A 13,116-nucleotide genomic window follows, 5' to 3' on the forward strand; every position below is an offset into this window, starting at 1 on the left:
AGTTACAGACACATATCTATAGTTTTTACATATAATGAACACACACACACACACACACACACACACATAAATAATAAACAGAACACAAATAACTGCTTCCACAAACTATATAAGAACTTTGCAGAGACTTCAAAACAAAACTCACAGCAACTGACCAAATTAAAAAAAAAAAGCTTTGGAAAAAGGAGTTATTTTTGCTGCAATGATTATCTCTTTTTCTAAGACCTGATGAGTGAAGTTCTTAAAACAATATTATGGAAGAAAAGGTTCAGTGAAAGAAAAAATCAATATAGCAATCAGACAGCTTTTGGTCATCTCAGGGCTGCTGTGTTAACACCAAAACTGAAATTGTTTTCTAAAATGCAATTTTATTTTAACTGTTCCCATGTTTAAAACAAAATATAAGTGGTATCATAAAGGCAGCCTCTCCTATGAGATGCAATGCTATATTTGGTCTTCACGTACAATTAATATATCCAGGCCAAAAAGAAATGATTCAGCATTAAGAATGACAGTTTGAATGTGCAAACATTGCTGTGAAGTGTTTTGGGAATAGTAGTCTTGCTGGAAGATGGAAAACCATATTTATTTGCTTTTGGCTCAGCCATTTCTGTTTATTTTCTTCAAGAACTGGCAAATATTTAAATATGTCAAGCTACATTTCATGCTGTGATGTTATTAGATTTAAGTTCTTGAGGATACACACCTTACAACCTCTGCAGCTCAGACTGGGGATACAAAATGTTTTAAGGACCCAACAGGAAAAAATTATTCACACGGAGTTTTTAGAATGCTGTGAAGCTCATTCCCCTACTGAAATTAATTCTTTGAAAACTTCCTTTTACTTAATGTGCTATTACATGAAGGGATACAATTTAAAAATAATGTAATTTGGAAATTATTTCAGGAAGAGCTCTTGAAAGGAGTTAAATACAATAAAAAGTCGGAACTTTAGGCAGTCAGCTGAACACAAATTCTGACCTTGCAAACACTTTGTAGATCTATTCTATACCTTCTTTAGCCTATTAGGGAGGTCAAAAAGTTCCCCCAAGAACAAGTAATTAACCCATTTTTGTTAGTTTAAAAAAGAGAGTTCAAGGATTTCAGTTGAATTTTATCAACTCTCTTATCAGGGAATTGCTCTTTCTTTTCCTCTTCCAAATTCAAATCCTTCTTCAAACAGGGAAACAAAATCCTGCTACTATGTTTTGTTTTTTGACTGAAATATTCCAAGTTAGTGTTGCTAACTCCTAATATTAATAAAAATACTGAAGTCCACATTGTCTTCATTTCCTATGTACTATTTATAGAAAACTACCTTGATTGCCATTTCACCATGCAGTCAGCTGTTCCAGAGTATATCTGGAGTGCAAAAGTATAGGTTCACATGATGGGAAGGAGAATTGTTCTGCATCTGAGAACAGGTAGTCAGCTAAAGTCAGCTCATCCAAGTTTTCCTCATGTGGTATCCAGTTTCATATTCCAAAGAGTAACAGCTCTGGCTGCCTCTCCACATCTCTGAGTGGGGAAGGGGTACAGATGTGAGCATGTTGCCATTGCTTGTTTCATACAGCTGCAGATCTGGCTGGGGCTGTGCAAAAGGAAGAGCTCACAAAGAGAGGAGGCAGGAGAAGTCCAGCTCTTGCCTGCAGACTCCTTGCTAGGAAAGAGAGGGGCTAACGTCCTGTGTGTTTCTCCCCTTTGCTCCCCACATAATCTTACTCTTTCAAAGGAGATCAAAGTCTTGCTCTTTGAACTTCTGCTTCAGACTGAGAACACCCATGTTCCTACATCAGTAACAGGTGGTCTGAGAAGCAGGTGCTTTGGGATTCTAAATGATGACACTGAAACGTCAGTATTCAGCACTGCAAAGACTTGAAGAATTGAAAAATAGGACATGTAAAAAAAAAGTACTGAGGAATAACCATTATGAAAGGCTTGGAAAATCTTCCACAGGCTAATCAAAGGAAAATATGTTGTTATTTAACAGTCCCTAGAAGGATATTAAAGTCTTCATAGTATCAATGGAAGGGGAAAATTCTGAGCTCTGCTCTGCTATGATGAAAATAAGTCCATAAAGCACCAGAGGCTCAAGGAAGGAAAACCAGCCTTACTCACAGCCCCACCCCAAATCCTCTGTTGTTGCTTGGCAGACTTGTGCACAATACAGCAGAGAAATATGACTGTAAAATAAAAAATGATGATGTAAAAATGTAGACACTTTTTGCTTTGAAAAGGTCAGTGCAAGAAATAGAAATTGGCCTTTTAGTCACCATGCTGGCCTGGCCCAAGACCTGAGGGTACATCATAGCAAGAACTCGTTGAGAGGGAAACAAGATGATCAGGAAACAGTACTCAGAGGTGATGGTGAAATTTGTAAGAGTGCAGGGAAAGAAGCTAGTAAGAAAAATTAATATGAATTCATTTGTGGTCTGAGAAAATCTCAGCTGAGACAATAATTCAGATTGTCAGGGATTGAAATATTTATAAAACTGAGCCTGAAGAACAAGGATAATTGACCTCAAAGGGAATCACAGGGAGCTGGCTACTGAGTCCTAGGACCACTTTGATATATTACTATCATTAGCGCTGTCTTGGATCTTGTTCCAAAATAGTCTACATTATTTTTCACTTTATCCCATCACTCCTTTCAAGGTGTCCACAGGACATGCGAGAATAATAATGATTCTTGACAAAATTGTAATAAGAAAATGCAGCTGAATTTTCTAATAATGCATATGCCTGTCTGACTGCAGAAGTACTTTAACTGTTGTTCTTGCCTGCTATGCTTTCTGTTCTTCCAACAGGCTGAAGTGCCTGTAAAGGAATGGAAACATTTTTAAAATGGCTTCTCACTAAGAGGCAAAATCCCAGGTTTCAGGAAAAGGGCAAAACAAGGTTCATGTAAGACCACTCTGTGTGCTCTGGCAAAGGGTCAAGCACTGGAGCCATAGAAGTGAATGGGAAGAATGTGTCAAATTTGGAGCTGTGGATGGAGCTATTGCACCATCTGAGCTCTATGTAATACCAGACTTTGATCCTGCACTGGACTCTAGAGTTGGTTCTTTAACTACTTCCACAAAACCTTACTCTGGGAAGCACCATCTTGTGCAGCCAGCCACAGGACAGTGTTCTTATGTACTAAGGTTTTTTGCTCCTACAGAATGAGTGAGGACAAATCACAACTCACAGCTTTATCCTAACATATTCATATTTTAGTAATCATCTGTATACTGAAAATATACTGAAATGTTCTTACTTTCTTCAGAAAGATCATTTTCTTCTGCTTCTCTTTCCATTTCTTTGCACCATCCTTCCATTCTCTTAGTCTCAGTGTGCAGTAACTTCATAAACCAAGATCCGTCCCGCCGACAAGGAGACATTCGACCGGTCTCGACTGTCTCGATGGCTGGCTCCAGCCAGGGCTCTGGTGGAGGAAGGTTTGAGGTGTCCACTGGGGTCCTGTAATCTTCTCTGTAGCTGAACAGTCCCTGTGTCCGTACAGTTCTCACTGCACTATATTGGGTGGGTGTGCTGGGCTCTGAGTGCTGCTGGAATGAAGAGCCAAATTGAAGTCCCTTATCCTCCATGGTGATGTGTCCTGGAAAACCCTCCAGTTCCAGGTCAGCCTGGACAGCTGCTGTTACACTGTTCGAGCGCTTGAATCGTCCGTGTCTTGGTGAAGAGGGAAAAAAGAAAAGATATTAAGACATATAAATAATGTATGTGATGGTACAGAGAGACAGAATAATGTTTCAGTGAGAAGGAATGGATTCTGTTCTTCTCCTTGGACTTTATGTTAAACATCTTTTCTTTGTGTATATCACACTAAAATTAGATGGTGAGTAGCAACAGAGGGGAAAAACAAAATGCATAGTGGAATCATTGATCTAAGCAAGGGTACAAAAGAAAATTATTTAAATTGTCTCTGGAAGAAAATATTGATTTGTTCTCATACTACAAAATAACACGTGTCGTTACTAAATAAACTGGAAATAACTACCAGAACTAGAACTTCCTGATAGAAGTCTGTAAAGTATATCTATAAAAAAATTTCCAATGTTCAGAATTTTAAGTAGAAAGATCTGAAAATCTGCTCAGTTAGGACTTTTGAGGATCCCGTAATAAAAGAAAGATAATATCAGTACATTTAAGAATGTGGGTTGGGGTTGTTTTGGTCTTATAGGGTGCCCATTAAAAGTTGATTATCCACTGTTATATAACACTGAATAATGATATTTTAGAAAAGCTTTGTGTTAAAATATTAGACAAAGAAGCAAAGATTATTTGTGAAATCTTTTCACACTGGAGGCCATTGTCTCAGATTATTTGTAGTTCATGATGGCAAAAGGCAATTAGCAGCCAGATACTCTCAGCTGCTGTGAAATGAGATAATGGTCCTGGTCCAGTACTTGACAAACAGCACCTACCAGGCTTAACCTCTGAGTCAGTACATGGGTTAGCAGATTAACAAAACTAGAGAAGGACTGAACAAATCAGAAAGCTGATTTTGTTTTAGAATAAAGGTATCATCCTAAGAATTTTGTCTCCTTTTGCGGACTGGGAAAGGCTGTATCAGCATGAGGAGTCCTGTTGAAGGAAGACTGTTCCAATATGTAGCTCTTGGTATTTGTTCTGACAATAATGAAATTATATTAAGCCACTATTTCAATTTAATACTTTAACTTCCTTCCCTTCAATTAAAAACTGGAAAGTTAGATAAATGTGAAGCAACTGCTAAGTAATCTCCACAAATGTTACCAAATGATAAACATGCATATAAGAAATTTGGCTTCAGGGATTATTTTGTGGCAGCACCTGTCAGGTGTTGTTTATTAAATCTGTTTATAAATGCATATTGTGCTATGAAAGACTACAGATTTTTGAACATGCTTAAATTACCGTTTTTCATCTTCCACTTGAATTCCAACAGAATGGTATTCCCGTAGGCCTCTGCTTTCAGTATCTGAATCAGTTGCTGTTTCCACCTAATTCAACACAAAAGATACATCTGCAGAGTGAGCATTGACAACTCAGCACAATTTTGCACACACTCATTCAAAATTAATTATGTATTTCATCTCTTACTGCTAAGAAACACCTAGCACAATCAAATAAATGCCATAGGTATTTAGCCTGGTATAATTGTTTTGGTACTGTATCTTATTAAAGTTTTGCACAAATACTTCTGCTATGTAATTCCCTATTTCAAATCCAAGCAGAAGCAATTACTCAGTTTGGTGGGATCAGGGAGTAAGCTTGGTCTGGAAGGGCTGTTCTTACAATGAGGAATCCACAGGGTAACCCCATTTTATATTATTATAAACCAGTCTCATTATAGTCCTTGATTTACAAAATAAAATAAAGTCTGAAGTAGCCCCATAAGCTTGCAAGTGATAAAAAGAAATGGAGCAATGAAATTTTATTGACAACTATGTTGACAAATATAAAACCATTAAATGATGTGAGGGATACAGCAGAATGCCCTATCTCACCTTTTTTTTAATAACACAGTCCTGAAAATGCTGTATCAAGCAGGCAATTTATGCACTTTTTATAGCATTCCCATCTGAAATACACTTACCAAAATATATTCACAGTAGTTTCCTTCAAGACTGAGACTTGCGTTTGCAAGTTTCTGTGGGATTTTATATAGCACTCCCCACCACCACACCACCCCCAAGTCTTTGACACAGGCAGAGCAAGTGCTGCAGTATGCAAATTTTACTGAATCAAGGGAGAGGCAGGGAAAAAAAATAAAGAGTAAAACTGACTTTTCCTTTTGAATAATACTTTCACTGTTAAATAAAAAAAAATATTATCAACTGGTTTTCCATATGCACACTCCACGTGTGAATTCAAAGAATCTATCTGATGATAAAGAAGAAAAGTTTTACTCTTGCAGCAGTCACAGGCATTTGTAGAAAGAGCCTGATGGTCTTTGCAGCTGTGTCTCAGCTGCACAGTCCCAACCCCACCTGGTTTCTGAAGGGATCCAGGGACAAGGTGGGAGGAGGGTGGGAAACAAGTGCATATGTGGACTATACTTCTTGAGGAAGAGAGTTGCTGGTAACTTCTCCTTCCATCTTTAAGCCATAGCTCAGCATGCAATCACATGTAGGTGAATGGAAAGGAACTCCAGCCAGCAATGAGTACATGTTCATATTTACATGTGTTTAAGTCTTGGAGATGTCAATGAAACAGGTGGTGCAGGAATCCTCTAGTAAATGTTAATGGCATGCTTGAACTGCACAGTATAGCACCAGGCACAGGTGTGCTAAAATGTCTGGCTATCAGTGTGACAACAGTCCAGGAAAGACACATTTCCCAGCAATTCCCTTTATTCTACATAAGGCCTAGGGGACAGTGCATGCTGCCTGGAAGTGCAAGTGCATGGAAGCTTGCTGTGTTCATTTTGATGGGCAGCGCATTGAGAGAACTAATATATCAGACTTGGTAACAGAATGTGGTGTTGTCAGTACAAAAAGAAAGATTCCTCTTGACATTGGCAGTAAAAAAAACCCTCAACCCCAGAGGTAGCAGCTTGGAGGACAAAAAGCCAGAACAACCAACTGAAATGATAGGTAAATTGGTTTCCTAGTTAAGGTGGATCTTGGCTGCAATGGCTGAGAAGCCTCAGCTGCTTGGGGTGTCATAGTCTCTGAAAGAACATTGCTCTATGCAAAGCAGCCATAAGGTCCAGCTGTTAGCCAGCTGTTAGTACAAAGAGATGTCTATCAGGAAGTGCAGACTTATCTATAGCAAAGAAGAGTCCAAAAGAGCCTTAAATAACAAATTCTAGTCTAAGTGAGGGACTAGGCATTCAGCTAGTCCTTTCAGTGATTTGAGGAAAGCTGCATATAAAACACATTAATTTCCTGAATTAACTGGGCAAAGAATGAGATACTCATGTAGGCTGTTGGGGGGAGCAGAGAGGCAAGTCACACTTGCAGCTTTGACTCCTGCAGTGAGACCTCAGTCATGCATGGACAGATTTTGAAGAGTGAACTCATTCTCAGGGGTAGAGGAGATAATTGAGAGGGAACATTATAAATGCCTACAGGTATCTGAAGGGAGGATATCAAAATAATATTTCCAAGCTTTTCTCAGTGGTGCCAAGCAATAAGACAAGAAGCAATGGGCAGAAACTGAATACAAGGAAGAACTTTACAGTGTGAGTTTACAGGACCAAGAACTGGAGCAGATTGCTCAGAGAGGCTGTGGCATCTTCTTCCCTGGGGATGTTCAAGAGCCATCTGGATACACTCCTGTGCAGTGTGCTCTGGGGTCACCCTGCTCTAGTAGGGAGGTTGGACCAGATGACCCATTGTGGTCTCTTCCAACCTGACCTGCTCTGTGACTGTGGAGTGAATAAGAGCAGATAACAAAAAATACTTAGACTGTGGCTTCTGGTTGCACCTGTAGGAGTGCTAGAGATGATGTCCGACGGGGGGGGGGAAACATTTTCTGGAGGATGTTGTTTGATGTTAAAATCCATAACAACAATTGGAGTGATGAGGAAGTCTAAGAGCTGTGGTACTGGGGTTCATCCCAAAGCAACCAGTCAGTCTGAGTTAAACCACATAATCTAGGAACAGATTGCCCAGAGTTGTGGATACCTTATCCCTGGAAGTGGGTTTGAGGCCAACTTGGAGGGGACCCTGAGGTCCCTGGTCTAGTGAAAGATGTTCTTGCCCATGGAAAGGGGCTGTAACTAGATCTTTAAAGTCTCTTCCAATCCAAATTATTCCATAATTCAATTCTATTTTATTATTCTGTTGGACTGGTTACAAAGGAAAAGACCATAGTAATTTCTTATTACTTCCACTTGTTAATCAAGTTCCTTGAACTTGTTCAACTGAACTGCAACTCTGGATGATGGTGTCAGTGATGTAAGCACAGGCTCCACAGGGTTACAAGCCTTAAGGTTTGACAAGGGAAAAGAGGTTTGTGGGTGGCCAGATTGAAGAGGTTGAGCAGGTGGGAGCAAAGGGTTTATCAGGGCCTTCTGCTCACTCACATGGCTCAGCACAGAAGGACAGGACATTGTGGCCAGTTCAGACCTGAGACAAAGCCAGAGAGATGAAGCCAAGCTGATGTCTCCTCACATGTCAGTCTTTGCCTTCAGCCCATTCCAAAGAACTGCATTTCCTTCAAAGAGTGATATCCTTAGGATAAGCATTCCTGAACACAGAAATAGGGTAAGGAGGGTCAAGGGTATCATAGTTGTGGGGGCAACATACAGCTAGTAACACTCTGGGGGTGAGCAACAGCCAATGGACAGAGAATAGACTTTAGCTTTCCATGGAGATGCTCAGCAGCTCAGACATAGTGTTGTTGGAAACATGATGATCCAAAGACATAAACAAGGAAAGGCCCCTACAGAGAACATCAATTGGTCCATCAATTTTTTCTGGAACAAAGCAGGCAGACTTGCAACACACACCCTTCTTCATTATTGCATATCAAAAACATACCTGTTTTTGCCAGCTACATTGTCTGGTTTAGTAAGAAATAGCAGGTCTTCTTTTGAACTCTGCTTCTGATATGTGGAGGCAGATTTATCTTACCTTTATTTGGAATGGTTTGGTATCTTTCTATTGATGCAACACATCGAGAAAAAGGTTTTTATTGGTCTGTTTTCAAGTATTTACTTACTGGCATTTCACCTGGAGATATAATCCTGAGTAATTTACACAATATGCAATTGATACCTAGAATTCACAGGCACAAATGAAGTAATACACTCTAAAATTTTATTCCAAAAAATTATCAGAAAAATGATGATCCAGGTGTCAAAATAAAAATTATATTACTTATCTCTAGCTATAAAGTCTTGCCAATTTGTCCTTCCCTCCAGCTTGCCAAGATTGACACTAAATAAACGACCTGATGATTGCCTTGGTATTTCAATGCTTTCATTTTCTCACTATGCCTTGTAACAGCAGGAGAATGCCAATTTTTGTGTGTGTCTGTGTGCATGTGCAGGCAAAATCTAGCATTGCAAATATTGTAACAACCAGCAAAATCTAAAATGGAGGCAAATACCAAGACAAGCAAAAGTGGAAAATAAGACAGTAATTTGCAATCATAAAGAAAAAAAATGAACAAACAAATAGCATTGCTGTATGACAGATATTATAAAGACTCCTGCTAGAAAACAGCAGGAAACTCTTTCATCTGATTGGCCAGGCTAAACTCAAATGAGCAGAGGATAAAAGTAATACATTTGGTTTGATTATGTGACTCTTGAAACTCAAATAACTTTCACTAAATCTGTTATTATAGTCCTTGATTCATTATTGTTTTAATATTTACATGGGTTATAAAACAATATTTTCAAATTGGCCCACAGTCTCAGTAAAGCAAACAATGTGAAGAATTTTATCTTTATATGCTTTTGATGGAATCTCACACAAAAGAGGAAAGAAAAAATAGGCAGTCATATCAAAAGCAGAAGAAAGGAGTAGATCTAATAGAGTAAATCAGCTTCCTCTCTCATTGCCAAAAAAAGAACAAAAAGTCTCTTAAAATTGGCATTTTATCTTAAACATGAGCACTGCAACTGCAATAACATTGCCGCATCCTAAAAAATCCAGTCTAAGCTTCTATGCATACTGTCTCAAAGGTAGGCTTGAAGTTAATATATTCAATGCATAAGAAAACAGATTTTAACCTGTTGGCTTTTGCTTCACTCTCCTAAGCATTAGCAGTAAGAGTCCTTCAGGCCACATTATCTCTCCCCATGCGACTTCACTGCCCTCAATGGGTTTTCACTGCTGTAACCAATTTATTCTATAATTAGAGTTTAATAAACAATCTCTCTGATGATGTACAGGAAGGGAAATAATTCACCTTTCCTCTCTTGCATAGAATTCTCAGTGATAACAAGACTAAAATAGAGTAGAAAACACTACTTTTGACACTAGATCAAGTGCATGTAATTGTGAATTTAGATAACCACTCTTAGGTACGGGGTGACCTTATTTGTATGCAGTGACTTCAAAGTAGGAAAAACACTTCAAATAAAACTACAGTACTAGTAGCTATTGCTTTCCTTAACTGATGGAAGATTTTAACCAGCTAAAAACATACATTCTTTCAAAATAATTTTTAGAAACCCAGCAAAATAAACCTATACTTTAATGCTAGTGAGATTTTTTGTGTCTCACCATGGAGCTCCATTTTGCCACTCTGCTAATTCCCAGCTGAACATCTGGACTACTCAAATATGTGGCATGGCACAGTAGCTGCTAATTATCAAAAGAAGCAGCTTGAAAACTTCCTCTGATCTTTTAAGAAATGAATTTTTACTAAAAATACAAGCCAGAGTTTAGAAATGGGATTTATGTCAAGCATATATGAGATTGTAGCAAGAGAATCATGTACACAGCAGAGGTCACTGATAACTTTTTTTGGTGCATTTAATGCTAAGTAGCAAATTGCTCTGAACCAACAAATATTCACTGACTTCTTCGGGCAAAGGACTTCATACACTCCTCTCACAAAAGCACAGTCTAACAGTCATTTTAGGAGGAGAATAAACAGTACTTCTGTAGCTTTGGATCATTTATTATCCAAACACTTGTGTAATCAATGCAAATATTTCTTTTGACTGCTGTGTATACATTGAATAGAGCACTGACGAAGATGGTATAACCTAAACTGTGCAAAGAAAATGTAGGTGCCTATCTAAGTACATTTAACTGTGGGTACAAAATGCTTAATGTTAAAGGGAAATTCTAGTTTGTGAGTGCAGAATATCATGAACAATGTTCTTACTTTGTGACATGAATTATATCTATCTATATATATATATATATATACACATATATAAAAATAAATTATGCAGAAGGTCTCCTTTTGTCACAAAAAAGCTTATACAAGGAAGCTATTGCATTAATCTCCCTGGATATAGCCTTTAATTTATAAGAAGGATTTGTTCAATGTAGATTCTGGAGATTATAAAAAACATACTAAGTATATTTGAAGTGTGATCTTCTGATGATAAATGAAGATGACTGAGTCCATTCTCTATGCTACAATTAGGGCTTGTCTCCAAAAATATGACTGTGAATCAGCCTTCACACTTAGAATATTTGTTTCCATCTCATTTGTTTCCAGGGTTTCTCTTCAATTTGAGAAGCCTTGATGTCTTTTAAATAGAGAAGAAACAAAGGACTGCATGTTTTGAAGACTTGCAATAAATAGGAGGAATTCCTTGACATGTTTTCTCATATATTTCACATTCCCAATGCTTTTAATATGAAATGGCTTATAAGTAGAGCAGATTTGAAATGTTAATCATTAGCATATATACTAGGGTGTGCAAAAGAGCAAGGAAAATCCTGGAAAATATCTTAGCAACAACCTTGTTCTGATTTAGTGCTTATTTTACTCTTAACAATCTCTACTCTCCATTTTAATTCACATACTTTGATTCGTCTTTTGCTGTCATGATAGAAGACAGATAGGAGGTTTAGAGCTACTAGTATTACAAGAGTATTGTTCTTTTTATATCCATATACTCTTTCAATTGCTGAATAAATTTTTAATCTCAAAATCAGTATTTTGAAATTAATTTCAATTTATAAGTCAGCATTTTTTTCCCAGTGCCTATTGACATGCCTGACAATATTTGTCTTGATTTAAATATGACAGCGGAAAAAATAAAACACAAAAAAACCCCCAAAAACCCAAAGCCCCTAGCTATTTTCTGAAAAAGCTTCGTTTCCAAAGCTTTTATTTTTCTGTTCAAAATCCCATCAGGGATAGAGCTAACACACCGTGAGATGGATTAGTGTATCTGTGCTGTTCCCTGTCTCTGCAGACAGGTGTTACAGATGTATAGTGACTCCAGTGCTTCTCTAGGAGCTCAGGCTCGTGAATACCAACCCTACTGGCACATTCCTAGCATGCCAGGGCTTTTCAAAAGGACTCCTATTCACCACATGTACTCTGCACAAATCATACATCTCAAAGCTGCCCTAGGCTGGGTCCATTGTGTTTCCACTTGCAGTTCCACCGCTGGTCACTCTGTACCTTTGTTCCTCTCTGCTCCTGTATGAAGCTCTCTTGGCAAACATTCTCCCATCAATGTGTTAAAGGAGTGGAACAGTCAAAAATGAACAAATTAACCATCCTGATAGCAAATTAACTAATGCAAATAAATGCAAATTCAATGCATTACCCTGGCATGGCATGCTAATGAGAAAACAAGTCATTTAGTCAATCAAGGAAATATGCAAATAAAAAACATCCTTTTCCAAGGTACTTTGACACAGAAGTCTAAAAGAAATTAAATACTGCAACTGTACTTTGAGTATACAAATTACTATTTGTGTAGTTTGCAATAAGAACACTCTACCTTGTGAGTTTTTTTCTGTTCAAAATTGGCAATAGCAATATAACAAAATGTATTTCCTATTTAAAAATACTGCAGAAATGTATTTTTCTCACTAATGTGATGTTTGAAGCTTAATGCTGAAAAAAACCCCAAACAACTAAAATGTGCTCAGCATACTGCTGAAAATTCCACATTTTCTAATGTCAAATGGTACAACAAAGAAGTTTGCATTTCTTGAAAGATAATAAACAGCTCACCCTTCTAAAACTTGCTGTTGGAAACAACATTTGCCTTTCTCCATGTATGCATCTGAGGACCACTGTTACAGTCCAAGTGTCAGATGGCAAGCTGCTATGGAAGATCTGCTGCCCCCAAGGAAACAGGTGTTTTTGTGGATAATAAGCACATATGATTAAACACAGCACCCATAAAGAAGGGTCAGGGCCCAGTGAAAAATACTGGTCATCACTGCATCCAAAGGATCAGAATCAAATACTTTTTTGACAAGGAAATGGACAAACAGCTTTCTGGCAAAGCTGATTCCTTCCCATTAGTCTAATGCATTATGGAACAGCAAAATTACAGCATGCTAAAATGTTAACCTGTACAGTTCAATCAGCAGCTGTGATAGGCTTAACCCAAACACTTTTCTGTGATTATATTATATAATTAATGGAAATGCAATTACTACTTTTTAAAGAAAATCACATACTTTCTTTTATATTCTTGTATATTTCTAATATACAGCCACTCACTGGGCGTTTTTACAC

General features: G+C 37.8%; 1 protein-coding gene across 27 annotated transcripts in view; it reads right to left on the reverse strand.

Annotated features, from left to right (window-relative positions):
• The window catches only part of DLGAP2 (DLG associated protein 2), a 458,493-nt gene that overhangs the window by 19,198 nt on the left and 426,179 nt on the right, over positions 1-13,116 (reverse strand). For all 27 annotated transcript variants that reach the window (XM_077174995.1, XM_077174994.1, XM_077174996.1 and 24 more), the window contains 2 exons: positions 4,903-4,988; positions 3,260-3,675 (listed from right to left, as the gene is read on the reverse strand). In XM_077174995.1, the coding sequence (XP_077031110.1) occupies positions 3,260-3,675; positions 4,903-4,988 (502 nt within the window). The remainder of the gene's footprint in view (positions 1-3,259; positions 3,676-4,902; positions 4,989-13,116) is intronic.

Source organism: Agelaius phoeniceus, chromosome 3 (genome assembly GCF_051311805.1).
Source record: "Agelaius phoeniceus isolate bAgePho1 chromosome 3, bAgePho1.hap1, whole genome shotgun sequence".
Classification (NCBI taxonomy): domain Eukaryota; kingdom Metazoa; phylum Chordata; class Aves; order Passeriformes; family Icteridae; genus Agelaius; species Agelaius phoeniceus.